At 35.0% G+C, this 27,730-nt stretch overlaps 2 protein-coding genes and 2 pseudogenes across 2 annotated transcripts; 3 read left to right on the forward strand and 1 right to left on the reverse strand.

Annotated features, from left to right (window-relative positions):
- Positions 1-205: 205 nt before the first annotated feature.
- LOC120613088 (olfactory receptor-like protein OLF1) lies at positions 206-1,150 on the forward strand. The gene has a single exon (XM_039875718.1). The coding sequence runs from the start codon at positions 206-208 to the stop codon at positions 1,148-1,150; it is 945 nt and encodes a 314-aa protein (XP_039731652.1).
- Positions 1,151-8,939: 7,789 nt separating this feature from the next.
- On the forward strand, positions 8,940-9,914 carry LOC120613090 (olfactory receptor 8U9-like; annotated as a pseudogene).
- Positions 9,915-22,530: 12,616 nt separating this feature from the next.
- LOC120613075 (olfactory receptor 5W2-like) lies at positions 22,531-23,469 on the forward strand. Its single transcript, XM_039875708.1, has one exon. It carries the CDS (start codon positions 22,531-22,533, stop codon positions 23,467-23,469), a length of 939 nt encoding a protein of 312 aa, XP_039731642.1.
- Positions 23,470-25,507: 2,038 nt separating this feature from the next.
- LOC120613091 (olfactory receptor 5I1-like) lies at positions 25,508-26,549 on the reverse strand (annotated as a pseudogene).
- Between the last annotated feature and the right edge of the window lie 1,181 nt (positions 26,550-27,730).

Raw genomic sequence — 27,730 nt, forward strand, 5'->3', positions numbered from 1 at the left:
CAAATCTCATAGATACTAAATTCTGAAATACATTTCTCAGAGTTTGTATTTAAAAGGCACTTTGGGCTGGGGTTCTTTATTAGATCGCTTTTTTGTACGTTTGTTGAAACAATGAAATAACAATAATTTTATCAAATTATTTTTCTCTTTCCATCAATATAACATTTTAGGATGGTAGAATTCTCCTAAAAAGGAAACACAGAATATGGAATTTATAGATGGAAACAGCACCTTGGTGACTGAGTTTATTCTGTTAGGGTTTTCAACACGCCCTGAACTGCAGATTGTCCTCTTCCTCATGTTTCTGACGTTGTATGGTATAATTTTGCTGGCAAACATTGGATTAATGATGTTAATCAGAATCGATCGGCGCCTTCAAACCTCCATGTATTTTTTCCTTAGCAACTTATCCTTCGTAGACCTTTGCTATTCTTCAGCCATTGTTCCCAAAATGCTGGTCAACTTCCTCTCAGAGAACACATCTATTTCCTATTATGGCTGTGCCCTGCAGTTTTACTTCTTCTGTGCTTTTGCAGATACGGAATCCTTTATCTTGGCTGCCATGGCATACGATCGCTATGTCGCCATCTGTAACCCTTTACTGTACACGGGTGTGATGTCTCGGGGAATCTGCATATGGTTGATTGTCTTGTCATACATTGGAGGCAACATGAGTTCCCTGGTTCACACAATCTTTGCGTTTATTCTCAAATATTGTGATAAAAATGTCATTAATCATTTCTTCTGTGACTTCCCTCCCCTGCTTAAACTACCTTGCACAGACACATCAGTTAATGAGTGGCTCCTCTCCACATACGGCAGCTCGGTGGAAATTATCTGTTTCATCATTATCATCCCCTCCTATGCTTTCATTCTTCACTCAGTCTTCAAGATCCGCTCTTCCAGCGGAAGGAAGAAGTCCTTCTCTACATGTGTGTCTCATCTGATTTCTGTGGCCATCTATCAGGGGACCCTTCTCTTCATTAACTCACGGCCCAGTTACCTGTATTCACCCAATATTGATAAATTTATCTCAGTGTTCTACACTGTTATCATCCCAGTGCTGAACCCACTGATTTACAGTTTGCGAAACAAAGATGTAAAAGATGCTGCTAAGAAAGCCATAGAATCTATGGTAGATGCCTCGTGAGATATGAGGGTCCAAGATTCATCTAATTCCCAAATTACGAGCTCTAACTGGGAATCAGCAACAACCTTACTACATACATCGCTTCTCACACAGGAGACTCTGTCAAACATTTATTCTTCACACAGTCAAATGCATTTTATAATCCCAAAATATAAGAAAATATTTGTTTCAAAATTACTGCTAAATAATAGTCAGACTACTGTTCAATGATCACTAGTTTGGAGTTACTGATAAAATGGGTTGTATCAGGTTGTCTTAAGGGTTGTAGTAAATACTACAGAAAAGTACATATGTGTGTGTGAGTATGTGTGTTTATGTGTAGAATATCTATTGGCAAGTATAGATTACAGGATGACGGAGGAAGCCAGATTTCCTTGGTTCGTATTGCAGCTCTGTATTAATCTATTGAATGACACTTTGAACAAGTTACTTAAATTTTCTATGCCTCAGTAAATCTTTCTGTAAAATGGGAAGAATATAGTATCTACATCATTGTTACATATTACCTGAGTAAATGCTGATATTACTGCCAATACCATTAAGTATTTCATAGGTGTTAATTATATATGTGTGTGTGTGTGTGTGTGTGTGTGTGTGTGTGTGTGCGTGCGTGTGTGTGTGTGTATACTATGACTCTACCCCCCAAAATTCTGGAATTATACCCAACAGAAATGAATGAATAGGTTCACCAAAAGACATGAACAAAAATATTCACCATTGAATTATTTGGGATAGGATAAAAATGAAAACAGAAAAGCATCAAAATACATAAAGCAACTACTAACAGAACTAAAGGAAGAAACTGACAAAAATCAAAAACACAATTAGAGTAGGAGACCTAAATACCCTAATGTCAGCTATGGATAGATCATCCAAACAAAAAATCAATAGGGAAATATCAGCCTTAAATAACCAATTAACCCAATTGAACATCATTGACATTTACAGAGCCTTTCATTCCCAGTCATCAGATTGTAAATTGTTCTCTAGTGCACATGAATCTTTCTCAAGGATAGACCATATATTTGGACATGAAACTAGCCCAACAAATTCAAGAAGATTGAAATCATATCAAGCACAATGCTTTGCAAATGGAGATCAACTGCAAAAAGAAAGTGGGGAAAACCACAGAGAAGTAGAGATTATACAAGATACTGCTTAAGAATGAATGGATCAAAGATGAAATAAAAGGAGAAATCAAAAGATACATAGAAACAAATGAGAATGAGACTACAACATATTAAGAATTCTGAGATACATCAAAAGCGGTAATAAGAGGAAAGTTTATATTATGACGGGCTTATATCAGGAAACGAAAAATAACAAACGAACAACCTAACATTGAATCTTAAAGAACTAGAAAAGAAGAACACCTGAAGCCCAAAGCCAGCAGAAGGAAGGAAATAATAAAAATTAAAGCAGAATTCAATGAACCTGAGAACAAAAAGGCAAGAGAAAAAATTAATGCAACAAAGAGCTAATTCTTTAAAAACAGCAATAAAATTGACTACCCCTCATTAGACTCATTAAGGAAAAAAGAGAAAATGCACAAATAAACAAAATCAGAAATGAAAGAAAATTTATGACTGATACCACAGTAAAAGAATCAAACAAGAATACTAGGAAAGATTATATGCCACCAAATTCAATAACCTAGAAGAAATGAACAAGTTCTTAAATCTTCCTAGATTGAATCAAAAAGAATTAGAAAATTTAAATAAATTGATCAACGGTAAGGAAATTGAAACAATCATCGAAAACCTCCCCAAAAGTAAAAACTGTCCAAGACCAGTGTCTTCACTAGTGAATTCTACCAAACGTTCAAAGATAATTGAATACTTGTTCTTCTCAAGCTCTTACAAAAAATCAAAGAAGAGGCAATACTTCCCAACTGAATTTATGAAGTCAGCGTTATCCTGATAACAAAACCTGGTAAAGATAACACGCAAAAAAGAAAACTACAGACCAATATCTTTGATGACTATAAATGCAAAAATCTTAAAACACTAGCCAATCAAATACAACAATACATTAAAAAGATTATACATCACGATCAAATGGGCTTCATTCCAGGGGTATAATTAAGGTTGAACATATACAAATTGATCAATATGATATACTATATAAACAAAATTAAAGATAAAAACCATATAATCATATCAATAGATACGGAAAAAGTATTTGACAAGATACAGCATCCATTTAATATTAAAACGCAATAAAATGTATATAGATAGAAAATATGTCAACATAGTAAAGGTCATAAATGATAAATCCTCAGCTAATGTCATACTTAATAGTGAAAAACTGAAACCTTTCACTCTAATATCAGGAACAGAACAAGGATGCTGACTCTGACCACTCTTATTCAATATAGTGTTGGAAATCCTAGCCAGAGCAATCAGGCAGGAGAAAGAAATAAAAGTCATCCAAATTAGGAATGAAGAAGTCAAATTGTCATTTTTTGCAGATGATATGATTTCTCTATATAAGAAAGCTCTAAAGGCTGCAAACAAACAAACAAAAAAAACTGTTAGAAACAATGAAAAGAATAAAGTTACAGGATACAAAATTATTGTACAAAAATCCATTGTGGTCCTATATCCTAACAATAAATTTCAGAAAAAGAAATGGAAAAAAAATATATTTCTTTTGCAATAACAACGAAAGGAATAAAATACTTAAGAAGAAACTTGACAAATCATGTGAAGGACCTATACACTGAAAACTATAAGACATTATTAAAAGAAACTTAAGACACGAAGAAATGTAAAAATATTCCATGTTCATGGATTAGAAGAATCAATATAGTTAAAACAGCCTTATTACCCAAAGCACTATACAAATTTAATGCAATCCCTATAAAAATTCCAATAGCATTTTTTAAATAGAACACAAAAGAAATCATTAGTTTTATATGGAATCACATAAGACCTCAAATAACCAAAGCAATCCTGAGAAAAAAGATCGAGGCTGGAAGCATCATACTGCCTTACTTCAAATTATACTACAAAGCAACAATAATCAAAACAGCATGGTATTGGCAGAAAAACAGACACACAGACCAATGGAACAGAATTCAGAGCCCACAAATAAATCCACATATATATGGGCAAGTAATTTTTGACAAAAGATCCAAAAACATAGCGGAGAAAGGAAACCTCTTCAATAAATGGTTTATGAGAAAACTGGAAGGACACATGCAAAAGAATGAATCTAGACTGTTATCTGTCATCATACACCAAAATTAACACAAAACGAATCAAAGACCTAAATACAGGACCCGAAACAAAAAATAACAAGGAAGAAAACATAGGTACTAACTGATGGACTTTGGATTTAGAGATTTATTGAATTTGACCTCAAAGGCAAGAGAAGTAAAAGCAAAAATAAATGAATGAGACTATATCAAATTCAAAAGCTTCTGCGATTAGGGGGATCGTTTTATGAACAATATAGATGTCTAACCAATGTGCTGTACATTTGAAACTAATTTAAATAAATAAATTAAAAAATAAAAAAATTCAAATAAAAGAAAGCTTCAGTGCAGCAAAAGAACCCATCAACAAAACGAAGAGGCGACCATCTGAATGGGAGAAGATATTTGCCAACAACACCACTGATAAGGGGCTAATATCAAATTTATACAAAGAACTCATACAACTCAACAACAACATTAAAAACAATTCAATTAAAAAATGGGCAGAAGATCTGAACAGACATTTCTCTAAAAATCACATACAAATGGCCAACAGATATATGAAAAGATACTCAAATTCACTAGCTGTTAGGGAAATGCATATCAAAACCACAGTGAGATACCACCTTACATCCAGTAACGATGTTAATTATCAACAAGACAAGTAATTACAAGTGTTGCAGAGGTTGTAAGGGAGAAAGGAGTCCTCATACACTGCTGATGTGAAAGTAAATTGCTACAGACACTAGGGAAAACAGAATGGAGTTTCCTCTAAAAACTAAGAATAGAATAACCATATGACCCAAAAATCATTCTTCTGTATGTCTACCTTCAAAATTTGAAAATATTTATGCATAAAGAAATGTTAGGTAGCTAGTCAGATTTGAGCGACAGGGGGAACAAAGGTATAGGGGCCCAGCATAAAGACTGTCCAAAGAACATCTCAATGGTAGTAGAATTCTGGATATGCACATGAGTACTAGGCAAAGAGTTATAGAGCAGCCAGGTGTCAATCAAAATAACTTCACTTGCCAATCACCTAGGAATGCCTTTGGAACCACTCATCACAGCCCAAATATAATGCAGGTATTCCCACCTTTGGGCCCTTTTTGTGTGGTTGTTGGTTGTTGTGACAGCTCATCACTGAAACCATGTGCCTCCTTGGGGCATGTTTGTCTTTCTAAAATATACCTTTAATAAATCTTTTCTAAATCTCACTGACCTATGATTCTTCACTGTGTCAATGAGGAAGAACGGAAGAAAAATGCTAACTATGTTTCTGAGCCATTATCCCCACCCTCCCCCATGCTGCGGGAGCTACGTGGGGTTTTGCATCAACCCAGTGGTAACAGATATATGCACCCCAACGTTCATTGCAGCATTAGTCATGGTGGCCAGGACATGGAAACAACCGAAGTGCCTTTACAGATGATGGATAAAGAAGATGTGGTACATATAAACAATGGAATATTACTCTGCCATAAGAAAAGATGAAATAATGCCAACAGTTTGTGACAACATGGATGGATCTTGAGATTATCATGCTAAGCAAAAATAAGTCAGACAGAAAAAGTTGAGAACCATATGATTTTACTTACAGGTGGGATATAAAACTGAAAGCAACAAACAAGACAAACAAAAACTCATTGATGCAGACAACAGTTTAGTGGTTACCAGAGGGAAAGTGGGGAGGGGAAAAGTAGATAAGGGCAAAGGAGATCAAATACATGCTGATGGAAGAAAATTTAACTTTGAGTGGTAAACACACAAAGCAATATGCATGTGACATGTTACTAACTTGTATACATAAAACCTGTATGAATTTATTAACCAATATCACCCCAATAAATTTAATTTTTAAAAATTTTTAAACAACAAAAAAATAAAGACGACGTACTATCAGATTGTAGACAATAGTAGAGTTTTAATTTTAGGTCTCTAGCATTTTCCTGTACACAATACATTTTTAAGATATTCTTATAAAATTAATAAAGCTTGCAACTTTCATAGAATATGTAATTAAATGATTATCTTTTGTCACCAGAAACTATCTTGCTTAGATATCAGAGATGTGTTAGCAATCCACAGAACCTACTTTTATTGTTTTCTACAACAGGGAGACTTACTAAACCTGTTTTTCCTTGGTAGCACTATCATGCACTGAACTTGTGTGATAATAGTCCAGACCTCAGGGCCAGGGGACCATTGTCTGGAAGAAGGAGTTTATGAGTAGAGTGTTGTTTACATAATGTTTGGGGGCACCAGCAATATCTGAAAAGCCATGAAGACACAAATTTTTTTTCTCATCTGTTTGTCTTTTATGTCTTAAATTCTACCTTAAACCTTTCCTTCAACTCATAGTTTAAAAAAGCCATCCCATAAAATTCAAACCCTTGGGGAGGAATTTAGATGATCCAGTTTTCAACAGTATATGGCTACCCATGCTCCAAGTTAATGTGAAGTGGGAGTTAGACTGCATGGCCTGGAGGGGCTTCCGTGTTTACAAAGGTAAAGTTTGAGCTGCCTAAAGGGAGTGTGGCCTCAGGAAATTGGCATCCCTGAGGACAGGGAGCACCTGAGGGAAAAATGAGTATGGTGAAGAATCAGAAGGTGACAAGGGTGACTCTGCCTCCTCCAGGTAGGCACCACAGAAGGAGAGAAAGAGGAGGAAACCTCTTAGGTGCCATGAATGTAGCATTTTCTTGAGTTTACCTGGTGGAGAATTGTTTAGGTGGCTTTTTAAACCACCTGACAATTTTTGAAAGATCTGTATTTCTTTCTCAATCACCCAGCCTGTACGATATACCAGATGATAAAGGATATTATTATATCTATCACTTATTCCTGAGAGACCAAGTATTCAACCTCCAGGGACCAGACACAGAGATGGTTATATAATCCAGGTCAGTCGGGAGACAGTGCTGATCCCCGCTGCAGGCATACTAGATGCAACAGACCGGCAATGCCTTGGAACAGGTACAGGTACTTGGTGTTTTTCTGCTTTATATTTTAGCTTGCTTCAGTTTTTTATTTTAATATGACAGAAAGCATGATATAAAACCAAAGGGATAACATGGAATATTATACAAATATTTATTTAATTTCTTTTCTCAATACATTTCAAAGACATATATATAAATGGCAGGGAGTGCAACAGAATGCATGGATTATGGAGGTGGAAGGACATATTTTTTTTGTTTTTTTGTTTTTTGTATCTTACCTGAACTTTTATATGTTTTGAAGATACTTTCCTTTTTTCTTTCTTTTTTTCTTTCTTTTTTTTTTTTTAAGGAAAACAGTTTCTTAAAACTGTGTCTACAGGGGCAGATATTTAAATGAGTTTCTGCCAAGGGTTAGGAGACCTGCAATTCGATCACTACATAATGATTCATATTTTGTTTTTCTGTTCTTTATCCACCTTCAATTTCACTTTTATTAATTTCTCACAGGACAGAGGAGGTCATGCACAATATTATACACTCATAATTGGTTTGTGTAAAATAAAGCGGTGGGACGTAGGAGTCATTTGACCTCCCAAAGACCAATTCTGATAAAGCAAAAGGAGACAGATTTCAGAGATAGTCAAGGGAAATAAAGATCAAAGAAAACCATAAGCAATATCTCAATTTCTAGAAAAGTGGGATGGGGGCACGGTTCTCACATGATCCTCTCAGGTTATGGGACTGTGGGCAGATGAGGACTTTTGTCATGCATCTTACACAGCTGTTCTGCTAGTAAATAGACATGAGAATTCCACTTGATTAGAGGAAAGTAATTCACATAGAAATACGTAAACTTTTTTTCCCCTCTCTGTCACTTGTGCAATCAACATGCCCACTGTCAGGTCTCAAACATTCTTCACAATCTCACCCGAGCACAGCAGCTGTCAGAGGGAGCGTGGTGTCTCTGACATATTACCATCTGTGCACTCTAGCTTATCCCTCATGAAGACCTCTCTATGCTCCTCTCCAGCAGCCCACACCCTCCCTGCTCCAGTGGGTCCTCAATCACAGACTATTTCCAACCCTGTTAACTAAGATTGAAAAGGACGTGAGAAGTTAATAGGGAAGTGGGGGAAATGTTATATCCAGGAACCTGCCATATCTCTGCCCACTCCACAATTGTGGATGACAAGGGAAAAGCAAAGAAATGTATTTGTTACCTGCACTTCTCACTGAACTATGTTTCTTTATTACAGGATATAACTATGTTTCCACAATCTTGAAAAACAACAACTTTGTCAGAAGATGTGGGTTACGACACAAATTAAAGAACTATCGCCTCAATTCTGAAAACATCAATCGCTTAATCTATAACAAAGAACTAACAAAAATATATAAATATTAAGCTGATGTGGAAATAGCATGATTAATTTGGATAAAAATGTGCCGTAAACTCTATACAATGCTATGCAAATGTAAGCGATATTACTATCGTTATCATTTATCAATTTATATCACATAGCGTGTATTTCCAAGGAGTCAAGCTTCCTCATGTAGTCCTATTGTTTACTTCTAATTACTGAAAAGGAGAAAGCACCAGCGGTTTAACTATTGAGACAGTAAGACAGTGTTAAACTCCCATTTCCATTTCTCCTTTCACAAGCAGGGCTTCCAGACCTGAGTGATGGCTGTTGAGAACTGCACTGTGTTTACTGACTTTGTATTTGTAGGACTTTCTGGCAGATGGGACATGCAGCTGGGGCTCTTTGTGCTCTTTCTGCTGGTTTATGGCATCACTGTGATTGCCAACGTGGGGATGATCCTGCTGATCAGCTCGGACTCCAGACTCCACACGCCCATGTACTATTTCCTGAGCAATCTGTCTTTCTGCGATGTCTGCTACTCCTCCACGGTCTCTCCCAAGATGCTGGTCGATTTCTTATCTGAGCAAAAGAAGATTTCATATAACTTATGTGCCATTCAGGTGTTTCTTTTTGGTGCCTTTGCAGATGTGGAATGTGTCATGTTGTCTGTCATGGCATATGACCGCTATGTAGCCATTTGCATTCCACTGCTTTATACAATTACCATGTCCAGGAGTGTCTGCACACAGCTGGTGGCCATTGTCTACATCCAAGGTTTGGTAGATTCAGCAATCCACACCTATTTCACATTCCGATTGCCATTTTGCAATTCTAATATCATCAATCACTTTTTCTGTGACTTCCCACCCTTACTAGCCCTCTCGTCTTCAGATACATCTTTCAATGAGATAATGATATTCACTTACAATAGCTGTGTTCTGGGGTTCAGTATTGTCACTATGCTCCTCTCCTACAGCTACATCATAACTACCATCCTTAGAATGAAATCAGCAGAGGGAAGACACAAGGCCTTCTCTACCTGTGCCTTCCACTTAACCGCTGTGGCTATATTTTATGGGACACTCTTGTTCATGTATTTCTGACCCAGCTCCAGTTACTCCATGGACACGGACAAAATGGCCTCTGTTTTCTACACAGTTGTCATCCCCATGTTAAACCCACTGATCTACAGCTTAAGGAATAAGGATGTGAAAGGTGCCTTGAAAAAATCAATCAGCACTAAATTATATTCTGGGTGAAACTCTATTGTTACCTCTAAGTATATACTGAAAGATTCTGATAGTTATATTTCATGTACTGTGACATAGTTTGCTATAGTCTTATTGGTGCCTCTTTTAGATATTTTGCTTATTGTGTCAAAATTGAACTTAGAGAGCAGTTATTATTGATCTTATTCTTCTCTCCAAAGTAAGAAAGACTGGTAACAGGTTCACTTTGCTGTTTCTCAAAAAGGATCTTTGTATATCTTCCTGCTCTGTTCATATGTACGTCCCAGAGAGATATATGCAGACCAGCTGCTCCACCCATGTCAACTTAACTTACCTTTAAAACGATGGGTTTAATAAATTTGCTCAGCCAGAATTGTTAGTGGATTAAAATAGGTTTGTTTGAATCTTTCCTATGTCCTAGTTTTCCCCTATACGTATTCCATCATAACGCTTAGAGTATATAAATAATAATTAAGTCAATAATAATTAAACCATAGAAACTCCAGTCCTAACTCAAATTTCCACAAATGCAGACCTTTCCTGCCTTGTTAACCATCATTTCTTCTTTGTGTTTGACAATGCTCAGCTCCAGGATGCCTTTCATAAACATTTATAGAATGAATGAGGGTCTTCTTCAAAATTGATACAATAGTTTTTGAAAATTTACAAAAAAAACTCTCTATTTTTTTAATTTAATTTAATTTAATTTGATTTAATTTAATTTAATTTAATTTTATTTTATTCTAGTATGTACATCTTAGACAAAATTCATATGTGCTTTTGTCTTGTGCCCTAAGTTGTATAAGTATCAAGGACAGGGATCATTTGATGGAGTCAATGTCTCAGATCCTCTATTTCTCATCATTCTGCTCCAATTTTATCAAGATATCTCTAGCATCAGCAGCTCTAGAGTTATACTATACTTCACAGTCTTCACATTCCTTCTTGCTCTCACTGTGAAGAACAGAAATGGTGCTATTGACAACTGTACAGACACTGCATGAATGGTAGTTGGGCTTAATGCACCAGGACCAGCTCAAGGGTCACTGGAAAAGAATACTCAATCTTGATGTGTTCATAACTCCGTGCTAGTTAAAACTGATTTTTTTTAAAAAATCAAATTGCCCAGTTGATATAGTTTAAATTAAAAAGGGTTAATTATTAACAAAAATGTGTTCAATAGAAAAATGAGCAATAGTATGTACATTGGTATTCCACTTGTAATGATTTATATTTGCTCTCTGTATATCTATAAAATAAACTGGAACTGTATTCTAAACACAATTTAGTATTGTCATCGATGAGTAGCTGGTAAGTAATCCTTACTTTATTCGGATAACTAAATTAAGCCAATTGCTTATGTCATTCTCACTATAATCAATTAACAATTCAGTTATAAAAAAACATACCACAATTTCATATTTCGAAGAGTGTTTATTTTATTTTATGTTGTTGTCAAGAAAGGAACATGAAGGCACTCTTTTCTGCTTTCAGGAGGACAGAGTCATGGATTGTACAAGGTTTTTTATTTAGGGCTCTTCCTTAATTTTATATGTCCTTTAGTGCATAAAAAGTGCTAATTGTTATATACATCCAAGCACCATAAGAATGAAATGGTACATTTAAATCATGCAATTTTTGGCGGATTATTTGTCTTCGATTACTGATTAAAGAGAGTTTTAATAAAAATATTTTCTTACTCTTAACTATTTTCTTTTATAATCCTAAATAATTTATTTTGTTCACAGAACAACATACCAGGACCTCTCAATCATTGTCAAAACATCTTTCACACTCAGTTACTGTACTAAAATGTATTAAGTATAATTATATCTATAAAATTAAGCTTATTCACATTACAAGAAATTGGGTTCAGTGGCCGTCTTTTACATATCTGTTTAAGGAAAAAATATATTCCTTGCTTTTCTTTGCTTTACCTTTTTCTTTAAAGATAAAGCTGAACAAATAGCTTTTACACATGATCAGGAAAGCAGGATTTTTGCTTTTATTTGTGTTCTATTTTCATTTTTAAAAACAATCATGTTTACCAAAATAAATCAAACAGAAAAAGTTGGGAACCGTATGATTTTACTTTCATGTGGGATATAAAACTGAGAACAATAAACAAACAAAATGAACAAACAAAAACTCATAGTCCCAGACAATAGTTTAATGGTTACCAGAGAGAAAGGGGAATGGGGTGGTAGATAAAGATAACGGGGGCAAACATGTGGTGATGGAAGGAAATTCAGCTTTGGATGGTGAACACACAACACAATATACACGTGATGTATTGTTGAATTATACACTTGAAACCTACGTAATTTTATTAATCAATGTCACCCTGATAAATTTAATTTAAAAATTAATAATAAAAATTTAAAAAGTTAAAGATGGGAGATAATTTAAGACAAAAACTGGACTTTGAAACGAAACAGAGTTCAAATTTGTTTACTATTATTTCTTTATTAGTTGTGTGACGTTTGACTACTGGATTCACTGGGGTGATCACTTCGCAAGTTGTATTAATGTTTAATCACTATGTTATACCCCTGAAACTAATATAATATTGTATGTCAACTATAATTAAAAAATAAAAAAATATATTTTCAAAAAGCTACTTAATCTTTTTAAGCCTCAGTGTCCTCATCTCTTTATCATGGGTTTAATATATTCATATATATATGAAATCAGGCATATATGATTGTTCAAGACAGTTTCTAAGACCATACAGAGCCAACTAAGCTTTGAAACCCTGGTGCTAAAAGAATTGAAACCCTGGTGCTAAAAGAAAATATGGTATATCCTTCATGGCATTATGGTATGCAATGGAGTCTCCAGGATCCACCTTCATCTACATTAGAGCCTGCTCCCCAATCTGTCAGATTCCAGTTCCTGATCAGGTGATGTTTGAAGCTCTCTGCCATCCACCTTAGGACTTGTTTTTCCTGACCCTGCCTTCACTCTTGGTTACAGCTGAACAGAGATTTCTTGATTGATGGCTACCCATGCTGGCCACACCAGTTCCAGGCCGGATACCTGAAACTTCCTACTGACCTAAGTTCCAGACCCCACATTCCCCCCAAAATAGAATTTAAATGATTAATCCCAGAGTACCCCATTTCATGTTATTCTGTTTGTCCCTATCCCAAGTGCCGTGGCTGTAATGGCACACTTCGCTGCAAAAGAACTGATATTTATCTATTATGACGAACCCAACACTTTAGACATTTACTGCTCAGTATTTAGGATAAAACTCTTGCCTCTCATTATCCTGCCATTTCATTCTTCACTGTGGAAACCACCTTGGCAAGAGTCCTAAGTTACCCCTGATCTGTTGGACAAAATTCTTCTTGGAAAGATAGTTTCTGTGCAGTACATAGAACTGTGACCTAGATTCATAAACCAACATACATTTTCACTATCCGAAGGCTTTCTTCACGAGTTCATCCTCTCTCCCACGACTCAACTTCATCCATGGGCTAAATGCTTTTTTAGACTTTCCAGCCTTACCTTCTATAGCGTCCATTCTGCGGAATCTAGTCACACTGTCATCCCACCATTCGTAGGCTCCAGTTCCCATCTCTGGCTCCCAGGACTCAGGCTCCTTCAGCAATTGTGTGTAACAAGTCAGTGTCATAAGCCAATTCTTTCATCAAAGTTCCTTATTTTTGGCTGAGGGATCGGTATCCCTAAAGATAAGCACAACTAGAGATGACAGTTGGGGTCTATGAATAATGGTACAAGAAGTGAGCTCTATACTGGTGAAAAGCTAGCTAGCAAAATTTGTTAAATCAAAACTGTAATAATTCTCACTATAGTGACAATAATATGGTTCCATCTTAAGAATAGCAAATTTAACTTAGCTTTAGATCCCTTATCAAACCATTTTACGACCTAGAGTAGAAATAACAATATTGAGTCTGCATCTACTCCCAACTCATTATACCTGTGACTTTCAACATATCGCTTTTCCTCTTTCAGCCTCATATACACTGTCAAAGAAGGGCTTAAACTAGATAATCCTCATTGTGTATTCCAGCTACCATATCTATACAAGCGTTGATATAAATCTATTAATGCATAGACCTACTTCTACTTGAAGTGATTGAAAAAATGGCAGGTGGTTGAGAATACATTCATACCAATGAAATACATTACATCTATAGGGCAATTTTAATTGAAACGGAAGTGGCAATGATGATAGAGAGATAGATAGCATATATTAAAGGACTTCCATTACCATCTAGCTGGACTCATTTAACTGGTCTTCTAGTCTGCATCTTTACTTAAGAGATGCTTCATAAAAGTAGATATCCAAGTTATTAGTATAAAAGGAATCAAGTACCTGCAGGAATTCATCATTCTGAACCTATACTGATATGATTCTATCAATGCATAGACCCACTCCTATCTTTGGAGAGATTTTTAAAAATTGCAGACATTTGCAAATTTATTCATAACAAAGAAATACATTGCATTTCTAGGCAAATTTGACCTGGAATGGAAATGGCAATGATAACAGAGATAATTTCACAGGTTGCAGGAACCCCAATACCATCGAATTAGATCCATTTTACTAATAGTGATAGTGGAAGTATGGAGTTACAGACTTCTATAGAAAACCGTATGATGACAGTACTAAATCTATATTTTACACACACACATGAATACATTTTCAACTCCTGGTTTTGTATACAAGATAAATGACTATATCACTACTAAAAACATGTACAAGAATGTTCACATTAACATTGTTGGTAATAGAAAAACAGAAACTTCTCTGTCCATTGCCCCAGGAAGCTTGCCTTCCCATCTTCCCGTTTCTTACCTCTGGTTAAATGTCCCTTTTTAAGATCCCAGACAACTATCTCATTTAAACATTGTTTCAATAGCACTCTGTTTATTAAATCTCAGTTTCCAATCTAAGATTGTGAGAATTTTTAGCTCAAGGACTGTGCATTCCAGCTTTGTTTTCCCAAGGACCTGCATAATTTGGGGGACAGAAAATGGCAAAACGAATTACATAAATAAATGAAACAATAGATAACACTTAAGTTTCTATTAGATGTCACTAACACAAAATTAACCAAACATATTGTATGAGGCTTGGTCATATATATAACTCTTCAGAAAGTACATAAAATGGTTGTAGACGCTAAGGTAATAGATCTGAAATGACCTACATATTAATTACACTAGAAGTAAAGATCATTTTTCGTCTCTGCCCCAGTATCTGATCATCAAAGCACTGGATCTGTTGAGATAATATAGAAATGACCAAGTATTTGAAGGACTGTATAATATTCAAGGACACACTTAATTATTCATTGAAATTGTCTAAGTTAAAAGACACTAGATTTCTTAGATATTTTTAGTTGTCAAATTTAAATTCATTTTTGTGAAAACATTTCAGATTAGAAGTAAAGCCCAAGAAGATTCTCTGGTTTTCAAGGGGGCATTGGTTGGATACCATGACCTCTCACATAGTAGCATGCTGTGAAAACAACTATGAAGAATATTTTTTATATATAAAAGACTTTAAGGGTTTCCACCTGAACCATATCTTCTCAATTAGCATATACTTTTTAAATGGTTACTTATGAGTAACAGCCAGGTAGAAAACATGTTTTTTTAAAACATTATCACAACATATATTTTTTTTTTTATAAACAATCATCTCTGTGCATGTAACTACATTAGTAGAAACAGCCTTTGATGGCTGTTTCTTTCTATTCTTTGTTGAACATCCACTAATCTAGTAATACTAAAATATTTAAAAACATTATTAATTATTATTAATTAATTCAAATTATATGGTAAGGATTGTGAGAATGTAGAAAAACATATCTATATCTATGTAGAGATAGATAGATGATATATGATGATAGATGATAGATAATGATAGATGATAGATAAAGATAGATAGATAGATAGATAGAAGGATAGATAGATAGATGATAGATACAGAGATAATGTATATAGATATATTCGAAATACACAAACATTGATAAAGAGTGTAGTAGGAGTCATGGATGTTATATAGTTGAAAAACAGTTATGCCGTATTAATTATTTGAAATAAAGTAACTTTAAAAATTAGGTACAAGGAGGACATGCTGAACTTCTTTGTTATCCCTAAAATCAGGGAATAAATCTCCCATGAGTAAGGTATCATATCATGTAAAACGTACCACAGGGGCAGAAGGCAGAGATAGGGAATTCAGGGCAGGGAAGGCTGTATAAACAAACATTGTTACTTCAATAATTCACTATTCCAAGTCCTAACACCTTTGTCATGACTACTCACAAATCTAAAAAGTAGAAAAACTTCTTTAAGTTTCACATTTTTTATGGAGTTACCATACATGCAAAATTAAATTTGTTCTTCTCCTGTTAATTTGTCTTATGGCAGGTTAATTAATTTATCTTATGTCTTATGTCAGGCAGCCAAAGAACTTAGAAAGGCAAAGGGCAAAGTTTGCCTCCAACACATACAGTTAAAAAACCATCGTAATGAGGGTGGTTCACATGAACTTGTGGGAAAGGAATCAGACAAAACTAATGAAAAAAGCAATGTGTAAGATTACCATATATCTGAAAAAGAGATGAAGGAGATGTTTCAGAGGTGGAAGAAACAGGTGAATAATGAAAAGAAGATGATAATCATTAAGTAGAGGATCTATTTGAATTTCATTAGACATTTGGTTTCACTGGAGGAGGATGTAGATTCAGAGAGCCATAAAGCATAGCATTAAAAGAAATTCTGGTAAATTTTTGACATTGATCATCAATTCAGTAAAAAAAAGGGAAGAATTAGAAGTTCAGCCTTTGCTAAAGTCATTGCAGCGTTCACAGGGGAAAATTCAGAACCAGAAATCTAATTAATTCTGTTTTCAAAATACAGAAGAGGGAAGGCAGAGGCTTTAGAGATTTAAGTCCCAGCTGTCACTAGGAAGGAATAAAATGCAATCTACCTATTGTTCATATACAAGAGATAATGACAGAAAGACTTGCTCATTTCAGGTAGGTTTCTAAATGGCCAAAATTGAAAAATATAGGGGGAAGAAAAACCTTACTTTTTGGACAAATGAAGCAAGTCTTGAGAATTCTGTAAGTGAAGCGTTTTCTATCTGCTTACTCAGTTAAATAAACTCTTCAATCTAATTGCCAAACGATGACATTTCTTTGTTAGACCTGCGTGAATTTGTCTGACTTCATTTGTCATTAGTATAAGGATATTAAAGATCTAACTTATTTATATTTTAATCAAGATTAATAAGTCAATCATTCTTTTTGTATTACTGTGCTAATGATATCATTGAACATGTGAATTTCAAGTTTACTCTTGTATTTTTCAAATAATAATAGAGATAACAAGTTACAGATACTAATATATGTTATTCTAAGTCCATATGGACCAAATGCCATAATATACATCCAATAAAAAATGTGAACATGATTTCATTCAGAGTTTCAAATGTCAACAGACACACAAACACAATGCGTACACAAAGAAAAGACAGAATAGTGTACAGCTCAGGAATATTTATTTTTCCTCTTCCCATTTTCATTTTAATGGCAAAAGCAACTTAAAATACAAACATGTGAAAATGAAGCATTGCAGTATGTTGTTTTCACTTCTTTTTATCACTTCTCATTGGATTTCAAGAAATGTGTCCTTTGGCAATATTCGGTCACGTGAAGTGTTGTCAATGCTGTGGCAAGCCAGTGAGGAAGAGCCATAGAATAGCTCCATAGAGAGTGTTTCAGGTTTCGGTAAACAGTAAAGACACCACACAAGAAGAGAATACCACGATAATTTTCATTGAACTTCTATGAAGTATCATCGTCAGTGACAAAACCAACATATTTTCTTTTATAAAAACATACAAAATTATATATCACATGGGAAGTCTATTTCTGTTAGGAGTCACAGTCTCTGAAATGCTCATTATTTTCTGTTTGTTTGTTTTTTTTTTCTACAGCATTTGTGGCTGGGACGTTTTTGTTTTTGCAAATTGACTTGCTTTATTTTAAAAAGAACAAATATATGCCATCAAAAATTTGTCTAGAACATATATATGTTTTTCTAATATATATGTATAACTAAAACTTTTAAATGTTTCTAAAAACAAAAACTATTTACTATCAGACTGTAGACAACTGCAGAATTTTATTATTAATTTATAAATCTCCAGCAGTTTATTATATGCAAGACATTTTCAAGATATTCTTGTGAAATTAGTAAAGCATACAACTTTCATAGAATATTTACTTATATGATTAGCCTTTATTTTACTAAAATTCCACCATGCTTATAGAACAGATATTTTTAGCAACCCACAGTCCCTACTTTTCTTGTTTCCTGCAGCAGGGAGACTTACTAAACCTGGTTTTCCCTAATAGTATTAGCATGGCCCTGAATTTGGATGATAATGGTCCAGGCCTCAGGGCCAGGTGACCACTGTTTGGAAGAAAGAATTTCTGAGTAGACAGTTGTTTACTTGGTATTATGTTCAGGGGCAACAACAATTTCAGCAAAGCCATGAAGATATAAAATTTTTCTCAATCGTTTGTCTCTTATGTCTTAAATTCTACCTGAAGACTTCTTTTTCAACCCATAATTAATGAAAGCCATTTTGTTAAAATGCAAACCCTTGGAGGAAGAATTTAGATTATCCAGTTTTCAGTAATATATTGCTACCCATGCTCCAGTTAAACTGTATGGCTTGAAAGGGATTCCATGTTTATACAGATGAAGTCAGGATCCTGCCTAAAGGGAGTGCGGCCGCAGGAAATCGGCATCTGTGGGGACAGGGAGCATCTGAGAGGAAAATTAGTATGGAGAGGAATCAGAAGGTGGCAAGGATGCCTCTTCCTCCTCCAAACACGAACCAGAGAAGCAGACGAAGCTAGTAGAGGTCTTAGGTGCCACGACTATAGCATTTTTTTGAGTTTAACTGGTGGAAAATTACTAACAATTTCTCAGATGATTTGAGATTTGACTTAACAATCTCTCCCACAGGAGTACATTTGGTGTGTTAGTATTGCAATCAGCACACTAAACAAGAGCAATACATTATGAAAAGCCTTTAAAACTGGTCACTAATATCACTTTTCTGTAAAGTAAAAATATATTAATTATACTGAATTTTGCCTGAGATGATTCTAAGTTTAGCAACTACAAGAAACTTCATAATATCACATAAGGAAAACAGATAAGCAAAAATAGCAGCAAACCCATATTTCTGTTTACTACAGGTGAGGTTTCAGAAGAACTTTTAAACTTCCCGATACACTGTAATGCATAAACTGCTACATGCCTTACACATATCATATTCCTTGTTGGTTACACAAATTTTGTCTATACAAATCTCTGGCAATTAAATTAACTCAAATAACACTCAAGATGTAGAGCTAATGCACATGATTATTACACATTTTCTTGGAATTTCAGTCAACACTAAGTATTAAAGAACACAACCAACCTATGTTTGTAATTGTACTGCAATGATTGATTCACATGATGAAATATTGTTCAATAAATGAGCATTTCGGAGATTATCTCCAAAGCTGCCAGGTTGCATAACAGTAAGGGACACCAATTTCTTCATTTTCCATCTGATTCCTGGAACCGTGCAATGCAGCTTCCCTGTACATCACTCTCTTCACACCAACATTAATTATATTCAATTACCCAGCTAATATAAACAAAGCATATGCTCTCCCAATGTGGCAACCTTTCCCGTTTGCTGCCTTTGCCCTCGATCAGTGTTAGGATCCTGCCTCGGCTATGAAGCAGGACTTAGATGGTCTCAGTTCTCTCAGAAATCTAGGGGTCTTTGGGTCATTAATTTTGTGAAATTTCAAATGTCACTTTAACATAAACACACTTTCACATTCTATGAGACTATTTAAGACCATTATCTTTTGAGACAAATTTGTTTCATTGTACTGTATTCAGGAATCAATTTTGAGCAATTTCTATGAACACAATGAAAATGTCTGAGAGACTCTAGGAGTTAACTTATTATCTTTGGTTTTCCAGTTCTGTTTCATGTCATGAGGTTGTTAGAGACAAGTCAGAACATGGGAAATATATGAAATATGTCATAACATGTGTGGATACTTAGAGAATTTAAACATCTGACTACAGTAAAAAAAGTCAAAATTGCCTTTCTTTTAGGTCGATCTCTTTACTCTTAAACACCATTTATATAATGTGTATCACATGGATATGATAAACTATGTATGTGTAATTTTACTAACATTTTTATCATATGAAAAAAGTTGTATACATACCAAATAGCCATTAACAGCAGATAGATTGAATAAATTAATGTAAATCAATAGAAAGAAATACCTGTACTCCTAATACATATACACACATCTATGATGTTAATTCTGACACCATTTGTGTTTAACAATTAAAAATTCAATGATATAGACAGCAAAATATTTTTATCCATAGACAGTGTGATTTTGGTTATTTTTTGTTATTTTTTTCAGAAATCTTTATTTTGTGAATATGTTTATTAGAATAATGTTTTTGTATGTGTGTCTGTGCAACTATATCAGCCTTAGTAGGTGTGTATTTGTTTTGTAACAGATGGTGTCAGGGGTGGTGAGCTGAAAATAGAAAATACCTGTTGATTAGAGTCGTTTTAGTCTTTTAAGTAAATAAAATATTAGACAGTAGAGAGGGGCAAAGTAAAATAATTTTTAAAAGTCTAAATTACCTTATATGTATGAAATATCAGATGATGAACCACATTATTATATCTGTCACTTATTCCTGAAAGTCCAGTGTTCGATACCCAGGGACCAGACACAGGGTGGTTGTATAATGCAGGTCTTTCAGGAGACAGTGAAGTGCTGCCCCCTCCTGCAGGTAGAGCTGCCTGCAAAAAAAGGTCAGGAGGCATGCACAGGTACTAATATTTTTTGCTGTTCTTATAATTTCATTTTAGATTGTTTAGTTCTTTTATCCTTTTTCGACTGAAAAAAAATGTTATAAAACAAGAGGCATGTATAAAATATTATACAAACTTTTAATTACTTTTATCAATCTATTTATCTAAATACAATATACATAAATGACAGGAATACAAGAGAAGGCAAGCATGGATGGTGAAGGTGGCTAAACATTCTTCGTTCATGTGTTTTTAATCTCTTACTTGTACTTTCTTACATTCTTTAAACTCTTTATATTTTTAGGAAGGTATTATTTTAGAAGATGTGTTCCTGAGACTAACATTATAATGAGTTTACGTCAAGGATTTGGTGACCTGCGTATTGATCACCAAATCGATATTCAGATATTCTTTATCTTTATTTCATCTATCTTCACCTTCACTTTTCTTATATTCTCACAGAATAGAGACGGTGATGTATGATATTATATACAACATAATTGGTTTGGGTAAAATAAAACTATGGGACATAATTCAACTAGCCGCTCAAAGACGAATAGTTTTTAAGCTAAGGGAGACAGAGTTCAGAGATATTCAAGGGAAATAAAGACTAAAGAAATGAATGAATAAAACAGTATTAAAAATTCTAGGGAATTGGGAGGGGGCACAGTTCAGACAGGAATCACTCTGAGTTTATGGGGCTTAAACATGGGGATTTTCATAATTTGTCTTACACATCTGATTTGTTGGTGAATAGATCATATGGATCCTGGCAGATTAGGATGGAGGGACTCACTCTCTAAACTGTAGTCCCTTTCCTGTCCCTCTGCCACCTCTGCTACTAGTATCCCTGGGCTGATTAGGTCCCAGATGTTATTTAGAATCTCCTCCAAGTAACAGCAGCTGTCAAAGGAAGCGTGGTTGACCCTGGCATATTCTTGACTGTGCTCACTGGCATATTTCTAGTGAAGACCCTTGCACCCTATTCTGCAGCAAACATCACCCTCCCTGCTTCGGTGAGTCCTGAATCACAGACTGTCTCCATCCTTTATTTTTTGAGGCTGGATAGGATGAGGGGATAATAGGAAACAGCAATATATATCCATGGTATACAGTAGTATACCATGGAGCTATATCAAAGTTATATACACGAAGCTGCCATAGTTCTGCCTGCTCCATAATTTTGAATAATGAGAGAAAACAAGAGAACATATTATCTGAACTTCTCACTTAACTATGCTTCTCTGTTACAGGATATGACAATATTTCTACTAAATTTTAAAAAAAACGATAAGAACTATTCTATCTGAAGAAGTTGTTATTTGGAACAACTAATCGTAAGAACTACTTTCTCAACTCTTGAAGACATCAGAGTCTTAATCTATACGATAAAAGTAGCAAAAATTATCATATATCGTAATAACATAAATCTAGGTATAGAAATAGCATAATTTAATTTAGATGAAAGAATGCTGTAAATTCTATACAATACTATACAATTTATGGCAATATTATTACCATTATCATTTTATCATTTATTGATATATTTGTTAAATTAGATATATTTCCAGGGAAGTCAATTTAAATTTTTTTAAAAGAGACTGTTGTTTATCTCTTTCTAATTACTGAGAAAGAGAAAGCACCAGTAGTTTAATTGTTAAGACAGGAAGACGGTGTTAACCCCCCACTTCCGTTTCTTCTTTAACAACCAGGGGCTTCCAGACCTGAGTGATGGCTGTTGAGAACTGCACCGTGTTTATCGACTTCGTATTTGTAGGACTTTCTGGCAGATGGGACGTGCAGCTGGGGCTCTTTGTGCTCTTTCTGCTGGTTTATGGCATCACTGTGATTGCCAACGTGGGGATGATCCTGCTGATCAGCACGGACCCCAGACTCCACACGCCCATGTACTATTTCCTGAGCAATCTGTCTTTCTGCGATGTCTGCTACTCCTCCACGGTCTCTCCCAAGATGCTAGTCGATTTCTTATCTGAGCAAAAGAGAATTTCATATAATTTATGTGCAATGCAGATGTATTCTTTTGCTGCCTTTGCAGATGTGGAAGGTGTCATGTTGTCTGTCATGGCATATGACCGCTATGTAGCCATTTGCAATCCACTTCTTTATACAATTACCATGTCCAGGAATGTCTGCACACAGCTGGTGGCCATTGCCTATATTGTGGGTTTGGTAGATTCAGCAATCCACACCTGTTGCACATTCCGATTGTCATTCTGCAATTCCAATGTCATCAATCACTTTTTCTGTGACATCCCACCCTTACTAGCCCTCTCCTCCTCAGATACAACTATCAATGAGATAGTGTTGTTCACTTACGGCGGCTGTATTCTTGGGTTCAGTATTGTCACTGTGCTCCTCTCCTACAGCTACATCATAACTACCATCCTTAGAATGAAATCAGCAGACGGGAGAGACAAGGCCTTCTCTACCTGTGCCTCCCACTTAACCGCTGTGGCTATATTTCATGGAACACTTCTCTTTATGTATTTTCGACCCAGCTCCAGTTACTCCATGGACACAGACAAAATGGCCTCTGTTTTCTACATAGTTGTCATCCCCATGTTAAACCCACTGATCTACAGCTTAAGGAATAAAGATGTGAAGGGTGCCCTGAAAAAATCAATTAGCACTAAATTATGTTCTGGGTGAAACTGTGTTTTTACACCAAAGTATGTATTGATAGATTCTGAGAGCTCAAGTTCAGGTACTTTGACATAGCTTCTTGTAGCATCCCCACACGAACTTCTGGATATTTCTCCTTTGCGCCTCAGCTGAGTGCAAGAAGCAGTAACTATTGAACTTAGTTTTCTCTCCAGACTAAGATAAAGTAATAATAGTTTCTCTCTGCTGTTTTGTAGAGAGGGTCTTTTTATGCCTACCTTCTCTGCTCATGATTACGGCCCAGTGAGATATCAAAGAAATAGCAACCACGACCTCCCCCACGCTCACCCCTTCTCAATTCAACGTTCCCTCTTTAAGGTTGCTTTAAATATGTAAACATATAATGAGGTTAATAAACTTTCTCGGAGTGTTAGTGGGTTAAATTAGGTTACTTGTCTCCTTTCTATGTACCAATATCACCCTACTCCAAAGTATGTAAGCAGTAAATCAATAAATAGAAATATATTGAAAATCTCGTGCCCTAACTCAAAGTTTCATGAAGGCACATTTCTTTTCGGTCTTGGTCACTATCCTTTCTGCTTTGCTATTTACAATTGCCTAGCTCCAGGGTGCCATTTAAAACTATTTTTAATAAATTAATGAATGTAACCTGAAATATGATATGAAACGGAATTATCTTTTTAACTTTCTTCTAGAATGTTTATCTTAGATGATATATCTATCTGTACTTCTTGCCATTTGGCTTTGGCTGTGATGAAATTAAGGGAAAATAATCATTTGATCTGAAAATCTTCTTAGATCCAATATTCACTAACATGATGGCCCAGTTATATCAGCAGACGACCCAAGATAAAAAGTTCTAGATTTATACTACACCTCACAGTGCACATTAGCCTGTGGATTTCCTTTCTGGTCTTCACTCTGGAGAACAAATATAGTGCTCTAGACAATTGTAAAGAAACTGCATAAATGGAATTTTGGGATACAGAATCTGGAACATTTGCAAAGGCCAATGGAATAGAGGACTTCATTTCACTTCGTGTAATCATAGCATTCTACTAGTTAAAAGTTAAATGAATTTAAAGCTGAAATATCGAACTAATATAGTTTAAGTTAGAAGGAAGATTTATTACCTTAATAATGTTTTCAATAGAAAAAAAATAGTATTTACATTAGTATTACATTTGTAATGTTCTATATTGGCTCTCCAGGTATCTGTGAGATAAATGCACTGTATCCTAAACATAATTTTAATAGTGGTCATTGCTCTGTAGATGGATGCTAGATAATCCTATAACTTATTCCAAAAACTAAATGAAGTACATATGTTGTTGGCACTCTAATCAATTAAGAATTTATCCACTTATGAAAAGCATAACACAATTTCAGGTTCACAAAAGCATTCATTTTATTTTAGGTTGTTGTCAAAGAAAGAGAACAGAGGAACTCTTCTAGGTTCAAGAGGACACAGTGATGGGTTATACAAGGTTTTTTTTTTAAACCTCTTCCCTAACTTTATAGAATCCTGTTGTGCATAAAATGAACTGTTATGTACTTCAAAACATCCTAAGAATCAAACAACACATTAAAAACATAATTTTCAGCAAGTTACTCGTATTGAATTACTATTTGTAGAGAGTTTTGAAGCAAATAAAAATATTTCATTATCTCTTAAACATTTTGTAAAGATTTTGATTTAATAGATTTCACATATGATTAGGATACCAGGATTTTTTATATATTCATTTTAAGAAAATGATCATGATGAAAAAGGTTTAAGACAAAACATGGACTTTGAAGTGACTCTGACCTGAGTTCCCATCTGTATATATCTTTTACTTGTCAGTTCTGTGACCTTAGCCAATTAACTCCCTGTCAGGGACTAAACTCCTAGTGCTGACAGAAAAAACTGGTATTGCTCATGGCATCATGCCTTATTCTGTGGTTGAGGCTTCATTACTCAAAGATTTGGGCAACATCATATTAAACTGACTTTTCCAATCAAGAACTAAAGGCCAAAAAATAGACATTGTTGAAAAGTTTTCAGGCTCAGTTTCATCCATTCTTAGGAAAGCACTTTTTGATTAATTCCTTTTCTAAAGGCATGTTTGACATCTTTGTTCCTTAGACTATAAATTATGGGGTTTAACATAGGTATAATCAATGTATAGAACACAGAAGTCACTTTGTCAATATCCAGCGAATGACCAGTGCTGGGACGCAATAAATGAAGATGAGAGTACCATGGTAAATAGTGACCACAGTCAGATGGGAAGCACAAGTAGAGAATCCTTTTCTTCTTCCCTTGGCCGAACCCATTTTAAGAATAGCTGCTATGATGCAGACGTAAGAGAGAAGAACTGTTAGAAGACAGATACCCTCTACCAAACTAGCAAACACTACCAGAACAATGTCATGCTTGTAAGTGTCAGTGCAGGACAGAGAGAAGAGTGGGGAGATGTCACAAAAGAAATGGCTAATTTCTTTGGAGCCAAAAGACAGATGGAACGTATTAGCAGTGTGAATTACTGAGCTCATGGGGCCCCCCCAAAATGCTCCAATAGCAAGCAGGCAGCAAATTCTCTTGGAATAAGCAGTATATTATTCTCTTGGAATAATAGCAGTATAAAGCAGTGGATTACAGATTGCTATAAATCGGTCATAAGCCATGGCAGCCAGGAGGAAAGATTCCGTGTCAACCAAAGAGCAGAAAAAATATAACTGTGCAGCACAGCCATTGTAAGAAATACTCTTCTTATCAGAATCCAAGTCCACAAGTAACTTGGGGGCAATGACAGAAGAGTAGCATGCATCTACGAAGGACAAAATGCAGAGGAAGAAGTACATAGGGCTGTGCAAGTGGGTGCTGGTTGTGATTAACAATATCATCTCAAGGTTCCGCATCAGGGTAACAAAGTAGATGGAAAAAAATACAGCAAAAAGAACACTCTGGAGTTCTGGATGGTCGCTAAATCCCAAGAGAAAGAACTCGTTTTTCACAGTGCTGTTCTCCAACGCCATTCTCTGAAGTACTCCTGGACTTCTGCAATTGTGACAGAGTAATAATGGCAATATTAAAAATAACCTCAACATAAACCAGAAAAAAAGAAAAGAAAAGAAAATGAACAAAAGAAATAGAAAAGTAATTCTAAATCTACTTGAGCATCTTAATAACTCTTAGGCATGTCTAAGTTAATGGAGAAAATATATAGATTTTTAATTTTTAGCTAAATTGATAAATTATCACCTATTTCTTAAAGCTATTGTAGTCCACATTAAACAATTACACCATCAAATCAGTAGTTGGACCCTAAATGTGGGCTTCGGTCTTTCTTCAATTCTTTCATCTTTCACCAATATCATGTAATAGTTAACCAAAGTGTCATATAGCAAACTCTGAATAAATAGCCTCTGTTCCCATTTGTGTTGTATTTATTTCTACAACAGATAACGCACTGCTGTTCCAAGTGAAGCCTTGTATGAGCAGAGAAATAGAAGTTCTATATTTCACACCTTGAGATGTGACTTCACCTCTGAGGAACAAAAGAACTCCTTAGAATTGTTTGACATCCACTGAAAAATAGAAAGATTCAGAAGTTGTTATAAAAGTGACTGAGGCCTAGCTTTGTCACACAGCAGTTGTGAAACCTTGCCAGGCCAATTAATCACTGAGTTTCAGTTTTATCATTTATTACACAAGAACAATAGTTCCTTGCTTATCACCTTATGTGTTCAATGAATTTCCTTCTCCAGCCTCCATATCCTCACCATCGTGTGACTTTCATGTTCACAAGCTGGAAACGTGGCAATTCTGAGTCAATCCAGACAACTATGTTATTTTATCTGGAATCCAAGCTATAGAATACAATTAGAGAAATCCTTAAGCTTACAAATGTATTCAATTCAACCCAGGCAATATGATAATGATAACCAGGAACGTTTCCATGTCCTAGTAGTGAAAAATAGTGAAGAATGTAGACTAAGGCTCATCTATCTACGTCTCTGATTTACCTCTGCCTTTTCTTGTCTTTGCCCTAACAAATCCGTAAAAGTGTAGATAACTGATAGCAATTTAAGTGACATGTGTCCTTAGCCATTCACATTTTTTCCCATATAGAGACAATCGCTTTTCCTCCACATCATGACAAAGCCAGTTTTGTATCTATTTCTCTACTTATTTGTGAATTGCCGATTTAGACTTCTTTGAATTATTTTGTGCCAATGAAAACTACTTAATTAATTAATGAATTAAGTAAAATCATTGGCACATGTTTATTTTACATTTATA

The sequence above is a fragment of the Pteropus medius genome, unplaced genomic scaffold (assembly GCF_902729225.1).
Source record: "Pteropus medius unplaced genomic scaffold, Ma_sr-lr_union100, whole genome shotgun sequence".
Classification (NCBI taxonomy): domain Eukaryota; kingdom Metazoa; phylum Chordata; class Mammalia; order Chiroptera; family Pteropodidae; genus Pteropus; species Pteropus medius.

What these genes read in the sequence shown, in the direction of transcription:
- LOC120613088 (XM_039875718.1), top strand. Translation starts at nt 206, where the DNA reads ATGGAATTTATAGATGGAAACAGCACCTTGGTGACTGAGTTTATTCTG.
- LOC120613075 (XM_039875708.1), top strand. Translation starts at nt 22,531, where the DNA reads ATGGCTGTTGAGAACTGCACCGTGTTTATCGACTTCGTATTTGTAGGA.